The sequence below is a fragment of the Pogonomyrmex barbatus genome, unplaced genomic scaffold (assembly GCF_055798465.1).
Source record: "Pogonomyrmex barbatus isolate J1 unplaced genomic scaffold, ASM5579846v1 scaffold5, whole genome shotgun sequence".
Classification (NCBI taxonomy): domain Eukaryota; kingdom Metazoa; phylum Arthropoda; class Insecta; order Hymenoptera; family Formicidae; genus Pogonomyrmex; species Pogonomyrmex barbatus.
In genome coordinates, this window is record NW_028297149.1 from 9,336,254 (window position 1) to 9,363,544 (window position 27,291).

The following is a 27,291-nucleotide window of genomic DNA, read 5'->3' on the forward strand; positions in this document are numbered from 1 at the left end:
ATCTGATCACGCGGCCGGCTTATTTCGCTTCATTTATCGATCTCAGTCGACGTCCCATTACACGCCGCAACCTCTCCATCCCGGTGTTCGTCTATGGTCCGCCGGATTTGAGAACCAACGATCCGTTTCGTGAGATACGGTGCCACGGCATTAGCGACCATTCGGATGTCCCCGCCAACTAGCGAACTCTAATTTGCGGTCGTCGCTAATTGAGGAACGAACGCGAGACTGGCGTGATTGCGCCGGCGGACAAATGAAGAGATTCCCGGATGCGACAGGACCTCGCGTTATCACAGTTCCGAAGTTGTAACGCAATAATAGTAACAACGCACGGTATTGGCGACTAAGTTATCAAGTGAAAATACAAAGTTCTAGGTTTCCATTGTAATTCGAGATGTCCGAACGGAAATTTCCCAAGAGAATTCCTCGCGAGTACGCGAAGAAATAAATAAATCCTATAAAAACAAATAAATCCTATATAGAAAATATATTTTCGAAAACATATTTTCGTATCTTATGAGCTTCTTCGTCTATGAAAGGAGAGCTCTGTGAAAGCGGAGTACTTGCCTGGCGTGACGAGAAGCGCGATGCCAAGAAGCAGAGCTCTTGTCGCCACTTCCACGATTCGTCGGAAGCCCCTGCGACACCACCGTAACCGATGCCTCTTCTCTTCGTCGTCCTCTTCCGCCTCATCGTTTCTACTCGCGTGCTTGAAAAGGCCCAGACAAAGCCGCAGCTTCCGGTACACCGCACCGATCCCATCCGACTCGGGCATGCGTCGCTTCAGAGTTTCCTTTTTCTCAACCGCTTCGCTCTCCTGGCGCCTATACGATCGCCGGCAGCTTGTGCAGGTGGGCTGACCGGAAGCGAGGATCGCTTCGTGGTCAGTCCTCCTAAGTGGAAGTCGTTCTTTCACTATATAAGCGATTTTGCCTCAACACTTATCGTCTTCTTTTATCGACCATTTACGGACCATTACGCCTTTATAAGGATCTTCTTATTCGATTTTTCAAACATTTTTTTATATTTACCTATTTTTTTCCCCTTACATACAAAGTGTCACATTGATATTGATATAATAAAAAAATGATTTAAAATTATTTTAATAAATTTAAAGCTTACTTTGTTTGTTGTTTGACTTTTTTACTTACTTAGATGTTATATTCAAAATAATCACAAGAAGAAGGTGTAAAGCGCTCAGTGTGCGACTTAATCATCGGGACCACGTGTCCCGATAACTTACCTGTCCTCGTAGTCGTCACATGCGGCGTTCTCCTCGGTAGCATGGTAGCTGTCGTGCCTTAGGGACCGCAGACCCTGCGAACAAGTTCCTCCGGTACACTGGAACTCGTGCCTTCGCCGGAGGTCCGTGGCTTGTAGCCCTCCTCCGCCCCCCATACCCCCGCTCCCATAGTACCTACGGGCATAAGCGGTCGACGCCCGCGTTACAGCTACAGCACACGCGCCGGTAACAATCGTCGGTCGGGGTCTCCCCGTGGAAGGGCCGTGAGCTATGGCCGGCTAAAGAACACGTCGCTCAATATGTCGCACAAGCCAAGAATATTCGCGAATGAGGAACCGAAAGTTATAGGACCGCCCACTTCGAAAAGAAACGGATTGTCACAAAGTGATAATAAAAGAGTTAAACACATAAAAATTCGAATGTCTTTCTTATACGCGAAGAAAGACATTCGTGATAAAAGGGAAAGTAACATTAATCTTTATTTCTTTCTTAAATTTTTAAATGCGACTTGCATGCGTCAATTTGCGAGACACGATTAAATGATTCCCGATAGCATCAAGCTCGGGTAAAAACGTTAAGCTTCTAAGCATTACGTTTAATCTAATAGGGATAAACTGTATGTAAAAGCGAGAAGATAAGACAGTGGATTAGCCGGATATCCATCGCTTTAGTGAAAATGAGGCCGAATCTGAGTAGTCAATGCCTGGCGAGCTTTAAACGAGATCTGACTCGCTTATCCAGTCTTATCCTACTTTGTTTTCTTATTGACGTAAAGTAAAATCTGCTCACCCTTGCCGATCCGCCACCACTACCGCTGCCCGGATCGTACGCCCCCGATGCCGATTTTTACGAACCTCGCCACTTCCTCGCCACTTCTCGACAAGCACTTTAACCCCCGCAATGTGTCGCTCTCATCACCTGCAATATAAAAAAAAGAACACATCTATTAGTATTTGTTTTATTCGCTTTGTTCGATAGCAAAAATATTATCGAGAATTATTAATAGCGATAAATTGTTTATCATTAATTGTGCATCTGTAAAGTGAATCATTATTCCACACACTTATCGCTTATTATTTCGTAAATATGATCATGTCTGTACACAATAATCATTAGCACACGTGTGCCCGCGTGTCTATGTACCGACAGACAAATGAATCCTTTGGTAGATAGTTGAAATTCCATGTAGGCGAAACATGAATCGAATCGATTAGCAACATACGTGCTCAGATACAAGCTTGATTGATTCAATTTGAGTTCCGGCCTCTAGCGGTGCCTAGACAGAGATAGACGTTCCGAAGATGGACTGGTAATTATATCACGTTTGGAGGCTGCCACGTGACCTGGCAGAGGCAAGGATAGAGCAGCATTAAATGATCCCGGACGCGAGAAATTAAATATTTCTAACCCTTGAAGCATATGACGTGGGCCCCATAACTTAATCAATCGGCTCCAATTTAAAATCTTTAATGTTTCAGTGCTAACACGGATGATCACAAATGCGCCGTTCTATTCGGGAGCGCGCGCCATTTATTTTTACGCAATATCAAATCTCTCTTCGAAATGAATTCGAATTTATTATAATATCGGATAAAATCTGATTTCGATTGCCAGTAACGTTTCGAAGGTTTAACGCTGTTTTGACGCATCGAAGAATGTTTTAATAGTTCCATGTACCTACACGAACGATAACGTTGATTATGAAGGTAATGCAATGGAATTGTAAATTAGCAGCGATTGCATTTGATGCTACAGTGCTTAACTTCAATGTAGAAAGTAGTTGCAATTTAATGCAAATTATATTACAATATATGCGCGCGATGTATTACGGTCACGGAATAATGGTGCGCGCCGGGGCTCCACGGATTATTTATCGTGCGTCAATACGCGAAGATTCTGCTTTATTCGGAGCACGTTCGTGTAATACTAACTCCGACTGGAATTACGACCATTCTGTTAGTAAAACGGCCGTACTGCTGATGTAGAGAGCAGGTGCGTATTAGAAGCACTTCCATTCGGTAATTCTACCGAGTCGATATTGAAGGAACGACGAAACGAATTTCTTTTTATCCGGAGTTATTGACAGGACGAATCTGAAAATGTTGAACTTGAAAGTACGACTGTGAATTATTTTGCGCCGTATGTGTAACGGTAATTGTTTTAATGATAAATAAAAACTTAGACGATAGATGGAATGGAGAGCGTTAATCTTGCGCGTTTCTTTATATACTAAATAATGTAATCTCCGTTGGGGAAAAAGCTGTAAAATTAATTTTTGCATTAAATGGATAAGTAATGTAGCAGTGCTGCACACAGTAATCTGCGAGCGAATGCTGTGGTAAGGTTACACCGTAAGCTTACAACGCTTTTATTTATGATCACCGTCGGCTACTAATGCTGCAACATCAATCAGGTGTTGTTGCTCACTCAGTGCAGAGCCAGATGGAAGATTAGACGCTTGCTAGACTTCCTCTAAGGATTCATAACTGCAAGTGGAAGTTAAATTCCTGGACGCGTGTCATCGCAACTGTCGGGTAACGATGTACTACGAATACCGTTATTACTCGTGCATTATAATTTATGCATATCGTATATACATTGTCATTTATAAAACTCGTAAGCCATCGCGCTCTGTGGAATAACGTCGTTTTAATAAACGTTGTTTCATAAACAGTTAATTATATTTTAACTTGAGCGTTGCAATTTCGCAATTTGAGTGTCGCGAAACGTTGTAATCTCTGGTACCGTTTGCATATTGCGAAAACAGCGTAACAATTCGTGCGAAAATCGCACGAGCACCGCAAGTATTTTCTATCAGGTTAAAGCACCGTCAGAATTGACTTTTCGAACAGACATTGGTTACCTTACTATCTCCAACTTTATAGCCGATATTATTTCCAGAGTAAAGTCACGTTTTACTACCTCGCATCAAACTACCCTAACTGAGATGGCGGTGGGTTAGAGATTCCTACTTCATGACCGAGGTTGGAGCAATGAAAGAACGCGATTCCGAGTCAGTTTGCAGATTTAATCGTCAGCAGCTCGGAGATACGATCGCGAAGGAGCTGCTTTTTCTTGCAGATTTATCCTGAATTCTTGGTTCCTTCCCTTTTTACCTTTTTCTTTCTTTATAACGCTACGGGGATATCGGCGCTTTTCGATTATTGGCAAATTATACATTTCACTGATACGAACGATAAGCCAAACGGAACAACTTGCTACGTGTGAGGAATATTTATTGCTCCCTTCCTCATAAATATGGATTTAAGCAGCTCGGAACAGACGCAAATCGATTTAATGGCCGCGGAGGAACGAATGATCTTTCAACCGGATTCTACCGGCGCTTCTAGCTCGCAAGATGAAGTCATTTCGCAGTCAGAACTATTTCCAAGACCTGGAGTATTCGAGGCAGCCGCATGGATGACGAGCATATACCGAGCGCGGTCGTCACCTTGGCCGAAGAGAGGAATGTCGGCGGACGGTACGGCCGGTGCTAATAGAAGGTGCAGGGCTGCACTGTTTGAACAATGGCACATGTCGCCCACGCAATTGCGGCCCACCAAAGGGGCTGCAACACCGGCTGTCATAACTTGTCTTCATGTTCCTAGGTTATTAGGGCCGAGCCGGTGGGACTGAACAATTTCTCTCTTCCTCCCTCCCGCCCCCCCTCCCCCCCCCCCGTCTCTCTCTCTCTCTCTCTCTGTTCCTCTGTCCCACGTTATCCCTTTCCTATATATACGTGATCCGATCACTGTCCACGACATTCTCCAAATAACACCTATCGTACTCGGTCGGGCTATAAATCGAAATGGACCGTGAGAAGTTCAACACCGGACGTGCCGACAACTCAAATTCCAGCATAAAGTAAACAGTAAGAAAGCGACCCGGCGCGTCAACACTTTTTTGGAGAAATTTTTTTTAAAATTTGCCATAAAATGCTGGCGTTATTCTTATTTGAATTATAGATGACTTGTCAATCGCGAAATGTCGGAATGCGGCAAATGATACGCGGCGCGAGATCGATAAGATCGAGAATTCGGCGAGCGAGTTTTTTTTCGCCTCTAACGCAATCCGCTCTCGTACTTTAATGCAATTCGTTGCATTCGTTATATTCCCCTACTTCATCCGACGTGCCGTCATTTTCGGGACAAAACGAAACAGTCGGCTAATTGGCTCGCGTCAGGTCTACATGTCCCATGTGATTTCGTTCATTATCGGTATCTCGGTTGACGCAGCCGGAAGCGAGGAAAGTATTGGTGCGCACCGATGTATGCGCCGTGCGATTTTTTGGTCCCGTTTTGTACGTCCGTCGGACGACCACATTTCAACGTCGATATCGTTGCATTTTCGCGATGCTGCACACATTTTCCGAGGTCAATACGCGAGCGGACGCGAGTGAATTACCCGTACGCGTACGCCAAAATACCGAAAGTTTTCGGCCAATTTCACTGACGGCGCGCATGAACTTCCGTCTGCACAGCCGGAACAACACGCGCTCCGAAGTTGGATTATAGGCCTTTGTTGTTTGCTTCGTACGCACATGCGTATATCATGCTGTGATACATGCAGATTTATTTTACACACATTCAATTCATTCGATGTAAAATTGCAAGCATTCGTGATTAAGAATGCACTTAATTTGAAATTATAAAGCGATATGAAATGAAATAAAAAAAAAATGTAAAAATTTAATAAATTTATCTATTTTGTTACATGTATATATACACACGCTAAAATAGATAAGTAAGTTTTTTATAAGTAAGTTTTCTCTCCCTCTCTCTCTCTCTCTCATCATGTGTTTTAAATAATGAAAATAGCTTTGAGCGTGTGAATCGCATTTGAAAAATTTGTTACGTCGAATGTTCACGGCCAATTTCGTCGTGTGGCCGCCGAGCTGAACAATTCGATTTTAACGACAGTCCAAACGGACCCGATCAATTGCAAAATTTCTATGCTAATGCTTTTATTTTTCCCTAAAACATTCCGAACGAGCGTTTAAATTAAAATTAAATTCGTGAAAAAAAAAACACGTCGATTTTATATCGCACAGACCCACCTCTGGTCCGTGTAACAATTAAATTGATTATCATCCGCGTTAACTTTCAAAGGGAGTTTGTCATATACCGTGACAAACGACCGAGCTCTTTAAAAAGTTCCTTTACACGGTTGTCCAACTTCTGCGGATTGTCGTCTTTTGACGGGAAACGTAACTTTCTAAATTGGCTTGGGCCAACTTCGTCATTAACCATTTTTGCAACTTTCTTTCGCCATCGGCTACTCTCACGTTGCGTTGTAAAATCGCGAATTTTCTTCCCTCTAAGTTTTTCCTTTATTTTATTCATTTACAATTTTATCATGGCAGTTACAGATACGTAATGTTCTCTAACGATCAACGTGATTGACGACAAATTGATTCTGGACGACGGAATGCGCGATTACCGAATGCATCGAGCATTTAATGAGGCAGCATTCTGACATAGATAATTTTGCAAACGTTTGATAAATCTATATATATCGCTGTAATCACAGCAACGGTATGTTCCACAAACTTCTCCGGGATCCTTTTGGGTTCAATGTATATCCGCTGCAAGGCATTTAGGAAATGATCTTGTGTATGCGTGTCTATATTTGGCACGGCCTCGAGACTTTTCGGTTATATCACGGTTATGTCTATCCGTCGCGGAATCTATTTGAACGTCCTCCTGCACCGATGATGAGGATGTTAATTATTACCGCCAAGGTTCGCCTTGAGCAAGAAGATCCTCGTCGGCGGATAGATTCTCGGAATGAAAGAGGGAAATCTGAGGTCACTCGGTGGCATTAAACAGCGTCTGCGCTATTATATAACTGAACAATATCATTTATCGATCGGCGAGGCCAGTTTTAGAAAAATCGAATGTTTCACAGAGATCGTTGAATCGTCGAAATTTAGCGACAATCATGATTACAAAATAAAAATAATTTATATGTATGCAATATTCACGATTACGTATGCATGTGAATTTAGGAATGGCTTTAGGAGTGGTTTTTAGGAAATAACCAAACTAGCAGGAAGAGTGTGACTTGACATTGTAAACACAATCCCCAAGTATTGTTGGGAACAAATATTGCGAATGAATAACGGAAACTTTACGCTTGCGCTTGAACCGGGTATCGAAAGAGATACCCGATGAAAAAGTAATCGATCCTCGAGAATTCCGCCAGGGAAAGGCTCTTAATCTCGTGAACTGTAATCCAAGCTTGCAGTGCGCTGTCCGAGTACGGTGTACGTAAATCGTTCATCTCAATCGGAAATCGATGGCACGGTTTCGGGAATTCTGTTACAAGAGTTCGCGGCTTCAAATAGTCCAAGGTTAAACAATGGCTGATAGAATGACACGATAATTAGCGGATATAACGATATCTACGTATATCTCGTATTACTTTTCTGAAATAAAGTAAAGTTTCAAGATCTGATTTACGTCCCTATTGAAATAAACCGATCACACGTGACCATCGTTTTTATGCTTCGATATTTTAGCGTTTCATCTCACCTACTATTTATCGTCTATCGACCTATCGGTAAAAGACCTACATTCCATGGCAGTGAAATATATCTTTTATTTCCGTTGTCCCGTACCTTCGACTGGACTTTCGTATCATCTTTCGGGAGAACCCTCAGAGATCATCGACTGTACTACCATTCGCACGGTTAAGAATCGCTGAAAATTCTCGAGCACGAAACTTCGAGGGTCTTTTAGGGTGCGTAAGAGATGCGAAATATAAGGATTTAAGGAACAAGGGCCATAAGGGGAATAAGAGTTAGCACTGATGGCGGCATAGGTCTAGAACAGGGAGTCGTTGATGATAATATCGGGAATAACGGAGGAATACAATGTTGAGAGCAAAACGATGAGGAGAGAAGAATGAGATAAATAAAAGAGAAGTCATATAGCACACGCGAAAAGAAGTGAAAGAATGAACGGGTAATAAAAATGGTACTGATATATGAAAGCGGATATATAAAAGGGAAGATAAAAGGTGAAGGGAGGATGAAAAATAAAAGCAAGCGGAGGTATGAAAGCCTAACGTATGCAGAAAAATAAAGGGGAAGTGCCAGAGGTGCGCTCGGTAACGAACACAAAGGCATTAACGAGAAACAATAAAAGTGTTGAATAACGGCAAGAAAAATACCGTGGAGAAAACGGCGAAAGTAGTAACTTGAAGAACTAAGTTAAGAAGAGATATTCAAGCGTGGAGGAGATATTCGAGTTCCTCGGAGAGGCACAAAGGGTAGATAAACAGTATGTGGTAAGGAGATTGAGAAGAGGTGTAGAGGGGAAGAGTTGAAAGGTACAATGAAGAGGAGCAGAAGGACGTATAAAAGCGAAACAACGAGTATGCGTGCTGAGCCGAGATAGAAGGACGGAGAGAACAGAAAGTGGAAGTGCTTTCAGATAGCGGATGTAGAAGGAAGCAGACGTCAGCGAGGTAAAGAGCAGGGGGCAAGAGCAAAAGGAAGAGGAAAAGGTGGAGGGGGGGGGGGGGAGCAATAGAAAAGTGGTGGAGGAGGAGGAGAAGAAATCTGCTTTATGCAAATGAACGTCCAAAATATTCTCAATAGAGCTTCCTGTATCGGCATTAAGATCGAACCATATCAAAAAGATCCTGTAGCTTTCCTGTAACGGTCCACGTTATCGTCTGTCTTTTATATCTTTTTAAATATCCCTACCGAAAACGAACGGGAATCTCCCTTTGTACTTATATCTTTCTTCCCCACCACGACCTTTAACAATATTTAAGAGGAAAAACTTGCTTTGTACCGTTCCTTTTTAACAACTCTATTATAAAAAGGAAAAGGACATTGTCTCATATCTGTTTTCTCTTATGGAAGCGTAAAATATAATAGCTTACGGCACTAACGGCATTATTAAAATTATATATATATATATATATATATATATACTAATTCGTGATAAGCACACGATAGGTAACTTTCGTTGCGTTACGATAACGAAAGTAATGAAGCGAATGAAAAAAAAAAAAAAATAAGCGCTTTCTCGGAGAGGCAAATAGCCAGTTGATCAAGGAATAATACAAGGTTGTTGACCGCGTATAAACAAGGTGCGACATTCGACGTTCTACAAATCCTAGCTCGTTGGCTGGAATTGACGTAGGAAGACATCGATAACTCTCGGCAAGTCAAATCGACGTGCCTTAGTGCTGCGCCGAGGCGCTTAACTCGATTGTAGTTAACGGGCAAGTTTATCCAGACGTCGTCACGATAGTTGGAAACTACGGGATTTCGTTGCGCGCCTACGAAATGAGAAACGTAAACCGAAGGTAGTTCTATTTAAATGCAAGAAAGTCCGTTGCCGCGGAAGAGAATCCGGCACACGCGTGTGGAGTATCGTATCATAAAAGTCGTTTAATTTAGCAACACTGTGCAGACGTTTTTTACGGTAAACCCTGCAGTACGGACATATCGCATCACATTTCACACGAAACATTGTAACAGAAATATTCTCCTTGATAAATGCTTTTATTTCATCAAATACTCTTGATAATGTTTCAAAGCATTTCTATTTTTTCTTTTGTTTTTTTTTTGTTTTATAATATCCGCGCGATGTTACATTATGCTTTGTGTCTGTTTGATTAAACACGGTGATCGTATTTTATTGGGCTTTAAAGTGTTTTTGCTTTTCAATTTCATGTGCACAATCGTATTTTATTGCACTCTAAAATTTGAAGCGTTTCCGTTTTCCGACCAATATGCGTCAATCCTATTGCATTACACATAAAAATTTGCAACAATTGAATTGCATGTAAAAAAAACTTTCGGAAACGACAACGAATTCGAATTTGTTTTTATCTATAAATAGTCTCGCGAAGAGTGCCGTGGTAAAAACCGTCTGTAAATAAGATTTCGCGATGGCGATTTTGCACAGTTGCCGATAACGGGAGCAATTGCAAATCATTTTATAAATTTTGGATCATGTCGCGTCTCTCAGGGTGAATATTTTCGATGTGCACGCAAGGAGAAGCTGGAACCGCCGTCCCTTTCATGCGATAAAGAGCGATTTTCTCGGGGCTCACATCAAGCACACAGCGAGACGGGGAAAGTTTCGCGAACTTGAGAAGATTACGTAGCTACGAAGGGAGGTGTATGAAAGCGCCGTGGTACACGCGACGTGGTACACGACTGTCATTTTTTCGGCCGCAGAACGCAACGTATCGCGAAAAGAGTCCTCGAGTCTTTAGTCGCACGATAGTGCCGAGTTCTACATAGAGACAGAGAGAAAAAGAGAAAGAGGAAAGAGAGGGAAGGGGGCAGAAAGCTAAAATGAAAGAGAAGGAAAGAGAGAAAGAGAGGAAGCTTTCGACGAGCTTTCGTGCGATTTTCGCGTAAAGCGAGTGGCGGCGGTGCACGGGACGGTGCAGGGGAAAAGCGAGGAAATAAAAGTGCACCCTGTTTCTACACGTACATATGTACATCCGTTGCATGATGCGGGCGTCTCGCATGCGCGGCATCGCAACGCGGAATTTCATATCACTCCAACGAAATACGCTTCCCCGCCTTTATTATCGCGCGGAATGGTCTTAACCTTTCGCTATGCGACGGCCGGACCTATTTCTGTAATATCTTCCTGTAAAGAAAAAGAGGACGTATGGCATTTCGAGTAGTTCCTGCTCTAATGTATTTTAAATGTATCCGGATAAGTACATTTCGTTATTACTCATTGGGAGATGCACTGTTTTATATGACAAAATTTTCCAAGGGCAATTAATTCAATTTTATGATTGAGAATTTAATAAAAGATCAACATGAGATATATATCTTTGAATAAAAATGTTTAACATAATTTTTAATTTGCCATCGTATGAGAATATAAACGATAATATTTTATTTATAACAAATCACTTGCAATTTCGTCTCTTCGTGCGAAAAATCCATAAAAAAAACCCATTAACCATTCAATCGCGCATTTAACTTTAATTGTTTAGTTTTATTTAATTTTATTTGTTCAATAAAATTATCGACAGCTTCGCAAACTCATAAAATAGATATTCATATTATTTATTTCCAAATAATTCTTGATTCATTAATGAATCGAGTATAATGAGTTTTGTATTGCGATCGCAAATTCGCAAACGCAATAGTGCATATCCAAGTTCGTGCACCTATGTATCTATTCATATTTTACAAGAAAAAAAACAGACGTAAAAAATTTACAAATATAAAATTGGAAAGTTCTACGTATAGCAATAATTATGTATTCAGAAATGGTTATCGCGAATGCAGTTTGTGGAGACAGTAAACATCAGAGTATTTGTCGGAGTAAATTGCCGATCTTTACTACTGCGCGTGGCCATAAAAATCGCCTTGTTGGCTGTAACAAAAAAAATTACTTCATTGCTCGATTATCGATCTTATATTTAACAGTTCAAGCAAGTCTCTCTGTAATTTCGTCATATAATTTGCATATATAAAATCGTTTAACTAACTTACTTTGCGCATTATTTAATTGCATTTAAAATTGCATTTTAAAATAAATATTTTTGAAACTTATACAATAAATTTCAAATATTATGTAGAATTAAAATAATTTACATAAATAATAATCCTAATATGACAAAGTTAAAATGATGTATGCGTTATACACATATATCATGTATACATAAAGTTCACTTGAAATAATTAATGACTTGTAAATGGAACTTTAACAAATAATTTCACACATATACACATTTATGATATTATTATAAAATTTTCATTCCGAGAGACTTTTCAAAGATGATTTTTCATCCAAATTATTAAAAGCTGTAATATTAAGATGCCCTAAGATTAATCTTTCATAGTAAATCTTAATCCATTGCAATGATATTAAACTGAATAGAAGGATGAATCGAACGGATATATAGCTATATTATGCAATAAACTTTTATTTCCACGATGGATCCCATTCGCTTTCAAGCTCGGCTATCAGACTGATCCATTTATAGTACGCTATTGCACCGTAAACTCAAAGCACTTACTAGGCCGATTTGCGCTATGGTATAATCTCCACAAAACGCGTAGTTAACTCACGATAGTGCCCTTCCCTTCTCTAATTCAATTGCAGCTGCATCTCTACTCTGTTTACCGCATAATAAAGCAACTATTTTTTTTTATTACCAACTTAATTTCTTTAGGGAGAATCGTATTGCAGTATGTAGTTTATGGCAATCGCGTAAAACTTATGGCACATATATATATCACAGCGCATTAATTCTCTTTTTAGTTTCAAACTTTTTTTTTCAGTGAAGTTTCATAGAATGTAGATTCATTCCGAACGAGAAGTTTATAGAATATATAAACTTGTTTGCGTTATAATTCCATAATACTTTACGAAATTTTTCTTTCCTTCGTTCCAAAAGCCCGATCCATCGGGTTTTCAATCGGCCAATCGAATTATAATATTTCGAGTGCGTGTCGCGTTTATGAAAAGACGGCACCGATATTTGCGGTGGTATCATAAACCCAGAGGTATTTGTCAGCAGGATGGGGGAGGGAGATAGGGGGGGATTGTTTCGGCGACGATTCGCATTACGGCATAACGACCGTCCCTGCCGCAAAACGCGTCGTCGACCGATGAGCCGCATGACCGGCCGCAGCTGCAACTGCATCACCACCTCGCCGACCGCAAAACTGCAGGTGGAAACGGCGCGGCATACCGATTCGCGCCCTCTTGCACGCGCGCGCCGCTGCGCCCTTTAACCCGGCCGGGGTTTATACATTGCGCGATAGAACGGCGAAGGAACGCGCGCAACTATGTGGGGAAACAACAGCGGAGAGGAAGGCAAGGATCCGGAAACGATTGAAATTTCCGCGGTTTTCTGGGAGCCTGCGAGACCCGCCAGGGACGCCGCATTCCGAAGATTCCCAATAAAGCGAGCATCGGCGGACGGTCGTTGTCTGTGATCGGGCGATCTATCGGCGATCTCGCGGCCGATCCTTTGACGCGATACTCGAAAAGCCGAAGAGGCCGCCGAAAGCAATGTCGGCCCGCGCCGAGAGACAGCCCGGGAAACGGGCGATTGATCGAAACTTTGAGAAAAGGGAGGAGAGCCGTGGCTCTCCCACAACAATTTAACGTCTTCTAAGAATTATTTCGTAAAACATCTCGTAAAATGTGTCGAGGCGTCGTCTCGGAACGGAATAATCTCTGACTTAATTTTTCCACGTGTATTCTTACGCGTAAATGCGCGAAGTGATTACTGGAGGTTCGCAATGTATCTCAAATGAGGAAACCGTATTTCAAACAATTCTGCAACTTGGTTCGCGAAAAGTCGGGATATTCGAGAAGTAACGGCGCTACGGGGCACGTTAAAGCCGCGATTTACGCGAACAGGCGAAAAGTTGGGAAAGCCGGGAAGTCAGAACCGGCGGTTATGCCGTATTCCCGCCCGGCGATCGCTTTTCTTTTCGGTACAAGAGACCTGAGGCGGTCAGAGAACCGAGGCGGAAAGGTGAACAAGAGGAGGCAAGGATGGATTCTGAACGGAACTTGCGGAGGAGGAGGAGCGGGGAGGACGGACGCTGAAAACGGTGGGAAGGGAATGTAGAAGCCTCTCTATTGAGTCGGTCAGCAGCCCGCAGATGCAATTGAATCGAACGTGCCGGAGGGAAGTGCACTTAGCCGTTTTGCTTGTCTCGTCTCACTTCCGCCTACGTCGGGCCGAGACTTTTACGAGGGGGGGGGGGGGGGGGAGGGAAGTGGGGATGCCGAGCAATAACCACGGCAGAGGCGCGGGGGTCGGTTGCGGGCTTCGCAAGAGGGCGGAAAAGGGATTTAGGAAGGAAGGAAGGGGAGGGAATTTACTTTCCTCCGCGCATTTCTCGCCGTGAAAACCAATATAACGGCGCCCGGTTGGATAGCGTAGGTCAGCGGATCAGCTCGCGGTTCGCTGACTACGAGCGAGATCAAGTTCCGAGCCATTCAGACGCCATAGTCCGTGGCTGCCTTTGAATACAATTTGGGAGATTCTCGCCGTTTTCCTCCCGCGCGTCGTTATTACGATTCACGACTCGCCCGCATTTAGTTCTTTCGATCGATAATTTCTCTAACCGGTTTTGCGGGGGGGGGGTTTTCTTTTTTTTTTTTTTTTTTTTCCCAAAAGCGTGCTTTTTTCCACGTAACTCGCAACGTCACTATTGATTACCGCCGTTTAAACACCGCTCGTTTCCCCGCGCCCGCGGCGCACGACTAGTAATTTCATTTGGCTGCAATCTGCATAATAAAAGCCGACGTTTAGCTAGATTCGGACGTTGAATTACACTCGTTGCGTGTCGGGAGAAAATCGTTAAAGTGTCCGCTCGGCTCCGCTCGGCTCGGCCGAGTGCGACTGTTAAACACGCACGTCTCGTGCAAAGACGGATGCGCCGTTGGCTATAAATTATTATCATGCCACTCTGCCGGAATATACATATCGAGTGAGAGAAAGTTTTAGACCCGGGAGAAAGAGAGATGGAAATATTAATTTCGGAACGCGCGTTTCCATAAGGAACTCGACGTCAGTGGACACGCGAATGGGAAGTGGGATGTTGCTAACTAGGTTTCAAACGTGAGATCGTTAGGAGGATTGTCATTTCCTTAAATGGAACGTGTTCCCCCGTCTGGGGTGACGACGATGATCTCTGATGCCTCGTGCACGTCACAACGAAATCTCAACCGCGTGATATCACGGCGCGCGCTGAAATAACGGCTTGCGACGAATTTCCTCGTAAATAACTTACGTGCTCGCTTTGCGCTACGCGCAGTGACGCGCGACGATTTAATGGGATTTAAATACTCCGGGCTGGTTCCGAGAATAGTCAAACGTGTCGCTGTTTTTACCCCGGTTACCCGATGAATATTCATCGTCCCGTGGCGACGCTAAATAGTATCAAGATGCTAATTAATCGCGAGTTGATACGGCGAATTACTTTTCTCGCTACGTATCCCTGAATAATTTATAGCGATTCTCGCGATCCGCCACGAATACGAGACGCCATTGTGAACGGCTGTTAAAAAAAAAAAAATTGCTATACACCTTGTCAAGTCATTCTTATGCTAAATCGATGCGAATTCTTGCGAGGCGTGACGCAAATGAGTGCTTAGAGAAGAGTAGAGATATTTTTTAAATAAATTTTAAATAAATTTTAGATAAATGGTGCTTTTAGTTTGCCAAAAATTTTCGAACTAAGGGGATTTATCAATACTTGCGAGAAATGACATGCGCTTTCACAGTGCAAACTATCGTATAAACTGTGGAAACACGGAACATGGATAGTGCTTAAGCGGTGTTTACGAGCTGCCTAAAGCGGACGATGTAAACTTACTTAACCGTGTACTAAGTCTCGAACGATCTAGCTTGCATAATATCGGAATAGAATAAGTAGGCCAATGTGAGTAGAAGCGAGAGTTTGACAAAGAGGACCACTCGAGAGATATAAAACGGAAATGAGAATATTATCTCATATTCTCAGGTAGTCTTTGTCATTTTAATGAGAATATTTCCTATATTATATCTTTCTAAATCATACAGATGACAGCAAATCAGTCGCATTATGCGAATACATACAGGAGGGCTGAAATTTAATATCTTTCAAAAAGGTCACTATGTCGCGGATAACGCATGTATTTTCTAATAAAAAAAAGTTACACTCGCATATCATCAAATATTATTTCAATTAAAGTGAAATTAAACGGTACGATCACGTATCAACTCGGACATACGCGCGTGCAGAGAACAACTTCGAGAACGTACTTGGAGATACTTCAGTTTTAGGGGATGGCAGGGAGAAACGATAGTCGACGGCGGGGGTGTGCCTGAATTACGTACGCGGGTACGCGGGCGCGTTTAAATTCCGCTTTAAGGGTCATTAAGACCGAATTAGAGCGGTGCCGTCCCGGGATCACCGGCAATCCGGGCGACGTGAAGTGTACGGGCCATCTCGTCGTAACTTTCGAATAATACGCCGTCGAGGGAGAACGTCTCTCTCCTCCGCCCCCGTAGTGGAGAGGGAAGACGCGGGCTCCTTTTGGATTCTGATGCGCCGAGTGGCGCACACTCTGAAATATTATATTCGGGACACGGTAGGTTTCGGGACGAGACATTCCGCCCCGTCGAGACCAGTCGAGTTCCAGAGTACACTCCAGGAGCGGGCACTCGCGTGCAGGCGGGGAAATACGAGATTGATACCGTGCTCGAAAGATGAGCCAGCTCGCGAGACACAATTTTGGCCCGTTGTCACACCACTTCGCTGGAGATCTCGGATCCCGATATATATTATATATCGCGGGCAGTTCTCGGAAAGTTCGACATGGAAAGAGTTGTAAGCGCGCGCCGGATTTTAGAACTACCGATGTCATCGGCGAAGGAAGAATCTGTTTATGCTGGAGACAGGCACTCCGGAGTGCGCGTATTGGTGCCACTTATAAAAAAAAAAAAAAAAATTGTGTACGATTTTATAAAATAAAACGCGAAAGAGGATTTCGTGTCGATATTTCTTTTCTAGATACATATTCGAATATCTGAATATTGAAATATATGAAGAGATAATTCAATTTATGAATAATACTGCAGAACTCACGAAGAGAATCGAGAATAAATATAATATTGGATATATATATCGATGTAGAATAAATCCAGCTGTACCTAAATGCAATCGTTGTTGAGATAAACAATTATATTTGTTTAAAATATATAAATAAAAAAAAAATACGAATAAATCATAACAATCGAACAATCATAACAAGTGAATAAGAGAACGTTACAACGAGCCTCGGTGATAAAACATACTACTTTTTGTATTATCAGATCGTTCCCTCTCTCTGTCACTGGATATCGTTTTAATGGCATTTATAATAACGTATACGTTTCTACAATCATTGTACGTTATATTTGTAAAGCTTTTAATAAATCCGTATCAACATGATTATTGTCTCGCGCTTGTTTTGTACAAATTGTACGGCTCGAAAGATCAGCATTCGCTAGTTGGGAGAACAGATTATGTCGCACACGCATTAGAGTTTTAAGCGCCGTTTTCGACTTCCAGTCACGATTTACTTCCACTTCTACGCGACGTTTACAACGGGGCTGTTGTTAGCTGCTAGGCAAGCTAGATGGTGACCCCGGCTGAGTGGCTCTCGGATATTGATACAGCGCTATGAAGAGAGAGAGAGAGAGAGAGAGAGAGAGAGAGAGAGAGAGAGAGAGAGAGAGACGAGACGTCGGAGACCCCGGCGGGTATTTTTACTTTAAATCGGTTTTTCCTCTTTCGCGCGCAACCGCCTGGATCGATACCCGATACTAAAATTGTCCACGTAACATCCGCGTAACACGGCGTCCCGTGATTGCCTTATTATAGCGCACGTGCGGCATCCACCAGCGATTTTTGCAGAATTTTAACGCTCGCATTATAGCGCGCGCGTTTAGAGGAGAGGCGGATAGCGCAAAGCGATGTAATCGGATTACGAGCTTACGTATGGATGGGATGGGTGACACGTAGATAAAGGGGAAAAAGGCGGAATCGATGGCTGCTATTCGTCACGGTATAAAAAGTGTAGGTTCATAAAGGTGAACAAAGGAAAAATTGAGCACCGTTGGAAACGCCGATGGTGATGAATACCCGCTGTCGTCCCTGGGCGACGGCGTGCATCGCACCGGCATTCCGCGTCGTTCCGCGATGCTAGTTGCAGCATATGAAAATAAATCGATTGTAATTCGAGAGCGACCAACAGGCATAATCGGCGAGATGAAGTTTCTCAAAATGAAACTTCAATGTGTCAACGATATACGCGTAGGTAGGAACATGTAAAAAAAAAAAAGAAAATAACGCAGGAAGAGTATCAGCAGTAGATCAAGAGACACCATTGACTGGGGAGGGGGGCTGGTTTTTAATTTACCTCGCGCATCCTCTCGAGTGTCGGTTACAGGAGATCGGCTGTCGCCGTGGACGGTTACAAGGGAGCCGCTTTAATTACAACTGGCAGAGCAGCTCGGTTATGTAGAGCGGCGGTTTCAATTACGGTGTTCACGGTTGTAAAGTATAAATGCAATAGACGCCAGCCACGGTGTGCTGTGCAACACGCACTGTCTATATGTATATTTTTATATATATATATATATATATATAAAATTCAGGGTTTTATGGAAATCGATTTTCCATAAAACGTCATGTTGTCGCACTGCATTAGTCCGGATAAATCTGTGGTCGATGCGCCGCAGCTATTAAAGCGACACTCGATTGCCTTCCACCGATTTTTCTTCTTTTTTTCGGAGGGAGGACAGGAAATATACATATGGCGAACAGGTACGAATCAAAAATCGCGTTTTGTAATACGATTATCAGATGTGCCGGTTGTGTCACGTACTGTTTACAAATCACGTGTTATATATATAGATTTAATATGTGATTAAATTGACAGATTGATCTTGCATAAGCCGACTAAAATTTAATATTCTTACAGTTGTCTATAAAGAATACTAATAAAGTGTAATAAAGAGTTTATATTATAAATTTAGATGATTATGTAATTAAAATCATAGAGAAGAATTAATGAATTGTTATATATCGACAAGAATTGAAAATTATTTAATTTATCGTAAATTTTAATCGTGCAATATCAACATCTGAAAACACATCTGGTGTTCTTTTTACTGTGATAATCAATTTTTTCGCGGTTCGAGTGACAAGTATAAATTCAATCTTATATTGATGGCGAATCGTCAATCTCAAAACTAAATAAACTCCAGTTCACATACGTCTAGTACGTCGATATTTCTCTTTGCTGCACAAAGCGACGGCGGTTATAAAGCTGACATTCCTTCGAGCTAGCTCGCCATTGATAAAAAGGTTTTGATAACGAAAATATCGATAACTCGACACACAAGCCAGCAATGAATCGCGACTTTAATCGAAGCTTTGCAACCAAGACGAAAGTACCGTTCTCGCATGAGAGATTCAGCCGCGAGCTTAATTGCGGCACACGTAACTGGAAATTGGTTTTCGTTCTACGAACGATTAGAAAAGTCCCAGGGCGGCCAGTTCGCTCGCGATGTTAGCACGTGAGTGAGTGAGTAAAGCCGGCGACCAATCGCGAGGATTAGTCGTGAAAATATCGTCTTAACGACGGCGCGGCACGGAAGCTTGAGGAAACAAGAAGCGAAGGTATGTCGATCAAGCCTCTTATACACGGTGTACCAGAATGTCTTGCGATATCCTATGGATGACATGATGAATGCCAAATTGCATATAAATATAAATATATTATATAAATATATAAATAATATATAAATATTATATAAATATAAATATATAAATAATATATAAATATTATATAAATATAAATATATAAAATTAATAAATATAATTTTTCTATAAATATAAAAAAAAAAGGTTGAAAGTTGGTCCACAAAAGCTAACTTGAGCTTTCGTTGGTACCACACGATTGTCGTACAATTCGCGTGATCGGAAGGATATCTGGCGATTCTAGGACATCGTGTACAGCTATATCACGCGTTTTGCACAGCGGACGTGCGCGTGCACGAGATTCGTTCGTAACGAGCGACGGGCTCGTCCGCTTAGATATGGAGGTCAAAGTTGCAACGTTGCGGACCACGCCACCGGCGGTGGGAGACCTTCAACCCTCGACCTACGAAAACCTCCGCGAAAAGCTATCGCGTGTCGGCGCAATCGGCGCACGGCGATCTTACGAGGCGAGTGCCTTCGATCGGCTTCTTGCTCGCGCCGGCACTCGAAGGACAGATTACGCCTCCGAGTGTGTGCGGTGGACTCTGACATTTCGGGCCGTGGCGGCGAACAGAGTTCGCACACGGCCGATTAAATTAAACGTACCTGCCGCGAGGCTGACACTGAAAAATGGCACCTCGCCTCGCGCGCCATCGCGTAAATTTCTATTTTACGGGCCCCCGGTCGCCGGAATTAATTCGTAGCTGATACGCGATATCATTCAGCCTCTCGTAGGTCGCGCGATCTTAACGTCGACGTAATAATGATTCGCATCCCGCGCGACGAGAATGAATTACCTTAATGACCAAGAGTAAAATAATAGAAAAATATATTAAAATTTCACCGCTCGTTGCTATTGACTATTGTCAGTTTCGCTCTACAACTCGGACAACTCCGGCCGGTTACTTTGACGTGTCATTTTTAACATTTGAACAGCACGCGATAACTCAACCGATGCAACTGTACGGACGGGTAAAGGTAAACTGCATTCGTTATTCCGTGTTCGTTTCGCACGAGCCGCGTTGCAAAAATTTTGCCAGTTTCGCAGTTTAACAAGCTGGGCCCGGTTGAACGAATGAACGAACGAACGAAAGAACGGACGGACGAACGGACGAACGACGCATCCCACGCCACCACAATTTCGGTTGTCGATCAACCTCCCTCTGAGAGCTTATGCCGCGCTGAACTAGCAAGGCATTCCCGTTGAAAAAAAAGAGAGAAAAAAAAGAACGGTCAGAGAAATTTGCTCGTTCGCGGCGGTGTGCCATCGTGTCGGTCCGATAATATTTCGTTGCCACGCGCATCGCGTTCGCCACCCTGGCTTTGACATCGACGATACACCGGCGATGATGCACCGCGGCGATGCAACCCCCCCCCCCTCCCTCCCTCCTCCCCCGATCAACCGAGCCACGCCGTTAAACTCACACTTTGTCCCGTCAAAAAAAAGAGACGGGGAGGGAGAAGAATGTGGGAGGGGGAGAAAAACAAAAGCTCGAACCGATAAAAATGATCCGCTACGTCGGAGGCGCGATTAAATATCGCGCTCAATGTCCGAAGCGACGATAGTCGTTAATGGCGGAAGCGCGACACGTTGCCGGGCTTCCTCTCGTTAATACAGAGATCCCGCTTGTCGGCCAGTGGCACGTGAAAAAGCGCTTTAATCCGTGCCGCGCTCTCGCGCTCTTTTTTTTTTTTTGCACGCTTTTCCATTCGTTCGACAATAAAGCAGTTTAATTGCTCCGCCGAGATCGGCGCGTTTGAACGAGACGCGGACGTGTTCCGGCACGCGATGCTCCGTGTTCGAAAGGTATCGGCCGTGGCATGTGCAAGCGCCCTTTCTAGGCGCTTCCCGTCGATATCGGGGATAACGTGTATAGCTAAACGCCTCGAAAGCCTCGAAAGCGAGCTAAATGACAATCATGCCGCCATTACGTGCTCCGAATGCGAACAGACGATGCGGTATTAAGATCAAAGTCGGTAGACGTTGCGGTTGAACGTGCGCTGACGTGACGAATTCGCGGCCTTATAAAGCGGCGATAACTCGATCTTTCTCAGATTAATCAAGTACCTCCAGGTTTTGTTGGTTAATAAAAAAATGTAAATGTTTACTTCATGTTGTGTGGTGCAAAGGATTGATGACTTTTGCAACTTTTGCAAAGCATCAATCTTGGAACGAGACAGGAGAATCCAATATCACTCTGCGCGTATTGTCGCGAGTATAATTCGTGTGAAACGATTCAAAACTGATTGCAGAGAACCGCGTGGCGGAGCAACAGCGGTGTTAGTTGTCCGTTAGCGTCGAGAATTTCGACAGTTCCAGCAGGTCAAGTGAGATTAAACGAGAATTCGGTGGAGAGAAACAGAGGGGGATTGCGATAAAACGGAGGGCTATTCGCGGCCGCTGCGAGCAACAATGTATTTTTCCCTCTTCGCGCCCGCCCACGCGACTCTGTAAACGTTTAGTTACGATACAATTGGCGAGAGAATAAAAAAAAAACAGAAGTTCTCGAAACGCGCGAAAAATGGTCGCATTCTTGTTCGTGCGGATGAATATTAATGCCCGATCGAAGCAGCGTGTCTCGATAAGATATTCGAATATACGCACGCACACGCACGCCCGCATGCGATCCGTTCCAGAATTTTATCGAATAAGCGATACGATCAAACGTCGCTGCATCCGTCGCCATACATCTTACAGAGCTTCGCGCAAAGCCCCTTTCCGCAAAGTCCAGTCCACTAATCGGATAAACTCTACGGGACAAAGAACTCGCGTAGTCGACGTGATTTCTCCGTCCGCGTCTAAAGCGAACCCCGAGCGAAAACCTCACGAGATTCCCGATACTTCTGATTACGTGCCCCGCAAAAATTATTGCGACCGACCGATCGGCGTACAAGAGCCGACGCGAGAGCCAACGAACGGAGAATGTGCAGAAACAATAACCGGAACCGGAAGGGCCGCAGATTCAATTACAAGAAATCGCCGAACTTGCCCTGTGCACGGATGGGCTCTCTCTTTCGCGTCCAACCCCTCCTCCTTTCGCCAGCCCCTTAACCTAATTCTACTTAGGTTTTGCTGGCCGACTCCGCCGGGCTGCTGTCGAGCGAAGACTAATGTCCGTCTAACTGGTCGTTTCTCCGCAACACCGGCTCATTTCTGGCGAGAACGAGCCACGGAGGAATTCCTCCGTCCAGCATCGCGGCACGGCTTTTACCTGCTTACGTCGACAGAAAATTTCTCGACCAGCATCTCGCTACGTCGTCTCGCGTCGTAAAAATTCGAATTGTCGGCGAATGGCATTCACATCGGATTCTTTTATACCCTTTCATAATAACGGTAAACTCATAAAACATTGTCATCAAGATTTATTACAAATTCTCTCTACGAGTATTTCACAACAACGAAGTTATCTTCTTTGTGATGAAGATATTGCAACAGGGGAATTCGAGACACGCAAATACGTATGGCATAGCTGAATCGCAACTTTGTGCGCCTCAATAACCTTCGAGATTGAATTTAACAGATCCGTGAAGAGCCGGACGATAAAAAAAAAAAAAATCGGCACACGATACATAAATTATAGTAAGTTGATGCTTCCGGAGTTTGTAAATTATATTCCGGGCCGGCGAATTTATGCCGCGCGTGATTGACTTCGTGGGGGTATCGAACTATAAATTTGTTCTTCGTCATATATATTTCCTGGGTTAGCAACATCAAAGAAGCAATAAAATTGCTGTATCGGTATAGTCTGTAGCGCGGTTCTGTCGATCTTGATCGATATAGATCGCGGCGCGGATCTTTTAATCTGCGAGAGATTCAACAGTCGTGAGCGAAGGCTCCCAAGAGATTTACCGAAGGGGACCGAAATCTTGAGCAAACTTCATCCGACCAGTAATGATAGCGTGCTAGAAAGTTTTAATTAACGCTTTTTTATTTTAAAGAACAAGAATCGATTGTCCAAGCACGAAAATGATTATAAAGTCGATGACTGGGGAATAATTTGTTCGCTTCCAGTCGGGGCGTAACCATCCTGTCAATATTTGTTGTCCCACTTGTAATTCATTTCAATAAAGAGCGTTTTTAAAATGCGTCTGTTTGTGTTTTACACATATAAGAGCGGCAGTGTAATATCTATTTTTTTTAGAATGCATATATGTTATTCAAATACTACTCGCTGCTGAATATACCAAGCGATATTATGTCAACGTGTCACCTACTTCGTTATTTTTTTTTATCTAGTTATGAGAAATTATTTTTTACCCGTTCTATTTTATCTTTCTCGCCGGCTCGATATTTCCATTTATATGCAACATTTTTGCGGACAGTTAGACGAAATGTTTATTTATCAACTGTAACGCGATTTATATTTCCGCTCTAATATTATCGCGAATAATTTCCATCTCATGAAAACCTCATTTTTTTCAAATTACGTATTGCATTCGATATTTACAAGATACTTCGGCGGTTTCGATGAAACGTTTGTTCGTCGCGAAACGAACGATTTTCCCCGTGAACGAGACCGATCGCAACACTGTCAGAAATTACGACTGAATCGCAACAACGCCGGGGCACAAATCAATCCAAAATCGCCTCCATCAACTGCCAGCTGCAGGAATTGCGTGCATGCGTATCACGCACACATTTAGAATTCGTATTGCTGCTAAACTCGGGGCCAAACATCGCAATCTCGTAATGCACGAAACCGTCAGTTCGTGCCTGCGTGAAACAGAACATGCGTATTCCAGTATCATTGACGGTAATTAATGTGGTTTAATGTCGCATTAACAACCGTTTATCGTATGCGCGAATTAGATAAAAATGTATCTGTCGGGTAAAAGTGCACCTAATCAAATAAAAATAAAACGACAATTACGTTTGTATATCCGTATTTCGTATTTCCCAGTTTCTTTCATCGTTTCGAGCGTGAATAATTATCTTAGCGATTACCGCTCGAGCATTCCGCTGATCAAAGGGAACGCGAGTCTCGGAGATCATTCGTGAGGATCGCCATGTGCAATCAGGTGACTTCTACGCGCGTAATTAGTACTAATTATCCGCAAGCCGCTGGGTCGCACGGGTCTCATCGGCCGAGCGCATGTATCACGATCTATCCTCTCCCTCGCCGACCCTTCTGATTCGTCCTTCGTGTCGCAGACCTAACCTGTGCGACCCAACCTCCGGAGCAATCTGCATCCAGCATGGAACGAGGCCATGTGCACTATCGGACCGAACGGTCGCGACGGCGGAGCGGAGGGAAAGAGAAGGGGGGACGAAAGAGACGCGCAAGCCGAGGTCGAGGAAGCCGATGCTCAACCCTCCTGCCTCTCGGCCACCTTCCCCTTCGTCTTGCCGCGAGCAAGGTTACTCCTGGAGTCGCGTCGCCATGGCGCGGAGGGGGTGGAGGAGAAGAGGAAAAAAGGAAAGACGAGGGAAACGCGTGGAAGAAAAGAAAAAAAAAAAAAAGAAGAGGAATCGACTGCTGATGCCGGGAGCTTACCGGGAACCTGTTAAATCCGGACCCTGAATTCCTCCTCTCGATCTCTCGCTCTCTCGCTCGCCGGGGTGTGGTTCCTTCGCGTACGGGCGGGGCCAGGATCACCCCACGGGATTAAGGACTTTGGACTTGGTTGGATTCGGGAGGCTCGCACGCCCGTCTCCGAGATACGTGTCCTGCCGGTGTCCGCCCGCACGCGTTTCCACGTTCGTGTACGTCTTGTATGTCGCGATGCGATACGTCGGATCGACAATGAAGAACGAGAAACGAAAAAGTGTCGGGGCGGGAAAAGGCGTTAAAACAACGCGAATGTACGTATACGCGTGTACATTCCTCTTTGCTTTACGCTTCTTTCGCATATATTCTCACGGGTGTATGTCATCTGTACGCCGTCTATCGCGTACCGTGTGTACGTACGTACGTATGTATGTGTATGTGTGTGCGCGCGCGCGCGCGCGGCCGATTACATGTGTGCAGTCGAATCTGTAGCAGCGCGAACGCGGGTGTAGGGCGCGATGACGGTAGGTTGGGTATATGTTAGTGATCAGGACCGACGGCGGGGTGTGTGTATGTGTATGTGTGTGAAGGTTTCTGGAAGAGAAGTGGATCAGGATGAGGGGGATCGGCCTAGAGACGAGGTCCTGCCTTCGCTAGGACATTGTTATTCCTAGTAGCACGTCGCGACGAAACCCAGCCGCTGCCAGCTCGATCCACCCGCGGCGGCCACCCCCGCCTATCTTCGCCGATGTCGGTTCCCTGGTCAGGACCCGCGAAGGTCCCTCACCAGAAGGATTTCTCGCCGCTGCTCCGCCTCAGTCACGTGTCCGGTTGTACGGCGACATCACGCGTCAAGGTCTCGATTATCTACGATCCCCCTTCGTCGAGAGATTGGCGTTTATCACGATTTCCTCTCATCCGTCATTGATTCACCTGGCGTGTAACACCAGCGGTACTGAGAATCAGCGGATTCTGCGGAATACCCGGGCGCTCGCGTATCCGTTTCCCCACGGTTTCCGTTCCGTGGGAGTGCGCGCGCGCGCGCGCGCGCACCAACGTTGCCGGGATAATAGTCAGATCACTGAGTTTCGATGGACGCGCGGAGATAACCCCCGGAGATGATGAATCCGCGACCTTCAGCCTCGACCTTCGCGATCGATGGCGGCGCGGGCGAGCCAGTCGAGCGCGTGCCGCTCTCCGCGGCCGCGACGAATCCTCGCGACGATGAACACCGGTGGATCGCTGCTTCGTCACTCGCGTTCACTGCTATTCGCGTGCACACGAAAACCTCACGTACATCGATATCCGGGGCGGGTGACAACAGAGATCGCGTCACCAGCGTGAAGGGATCGCGCGTGACTCGGCGCCGCGATCTTTTCTATGTCGCGAGTCACAAGCTGCTGCTCTTCACGCCTCCTCCTCGAGACGCGTCTTCGCAACGATGCGGTCAGACGCTGCCGGAGTGTCAGGGTACCATGACGGAGGCCACGAAGAGAGCGCGAGGAGCGAAACACCGCGCCTGCGACGACGCTCGGACGTCCGAGCCTCGCGGCACGAGGACGAGACGACGCGGACGCACGCGAATTTCACCAGGTCGCTCGTTGCCGCCGATCGCGCAGCCCTGAAGAACACGTAACGCGCCGCGAGGGAGTACACCGAGGTGCCGCTTGCCTGGCGATGCTGCGCGGCGCCATGACAGCGTTAGCTTCTCCACCATCATCCCCACTTACAAACAACCCCCCTCCACTATCGTCGCACCCTCCTACCCTCGTGCCGTTAGAAGCCCCCTGCTACTCGCATGCCCCTCGCGTCTACCTCCTCCTCCCATCCCTGCACTCACCGATACCACCGGTTCTACCGCGACGACGCTCCCCACGTTACCTCTCGCCCAGTTTTAACCCTCCGCGGCTCCATAACCCCCTTGCCGCCCCTCGTGGCCGACTATCCTGCCTCGGCCCCACCAACGTAATATTGATCGGGCGGAAGGGCGGCATCCAGGAGCGTAAGGATTTACCGAGAACACCCTGGGGCGACCATCGTCGGCGCCCCGCCTTTAACTCATTTCTGTTTTCTTGGTTTTTCTCCCACAGTTCTTTTGTTCGTCCTATACGCACGGGCTATTCTATAGGATTGTTTTTTCACGGGACGTTCTTTCGTTAATATTTTCCCTACCTCGAGGGCGCTCGTTTCTCGGAGGGAAGACGGTGGAAATCGCCGGGATGTCACAGAAGCCGCACGTGGAGCGCTGCGTGCGGATGAAACCCGAAATTTTGGAGTTGCGGATTTGCATAACAAAAGTATAG

At 44.7% G+C, this 27,291-nt stretch overlaps 1 protein-coding gene across 8 annotated transcripts in view; it reads right to left on the bottom strand.

Annotated features, from left to right (window-relative positions):
* LOC105427457 (protein turtle) overlaps positions 1–26,684 on the bottom strand; it is an 87,008-nt gene extending 60,324 nt beyond the window's left edge. For 7 of the 8 annotated variants that reach the window (XM_089082005.1, XM_089082003.1, XM_089082002.1 and 4 more), the window contains exons 1-4: positions 24,995–26,684; positions 2,033–2,161; positions 1,244–1,417; positions 568–893 (exon numbers count right to left, since the gene is read on the bottom strand). In XM_089082005.1, the coding sequence (XP_088938131.1) occupies positions 568–893; positions 1,244–1,398 (481 nt within the window). In that variant the 5' untranslated portion in view covers positions 1,399–1,417; positions 2,033–2,161; positions 24,995–26,684. Of the gene's footprint in view, positions 1–567; positions 894–1,243; positions 1,433–2,032; positions 2,162–24,994 lie in introns of those variants that run through there. The other variant, XM_089082000.1, reaches the window with a different exon arrangement.
* Positions 26,685–27,291: the final 607 nt, after the last annotated feature.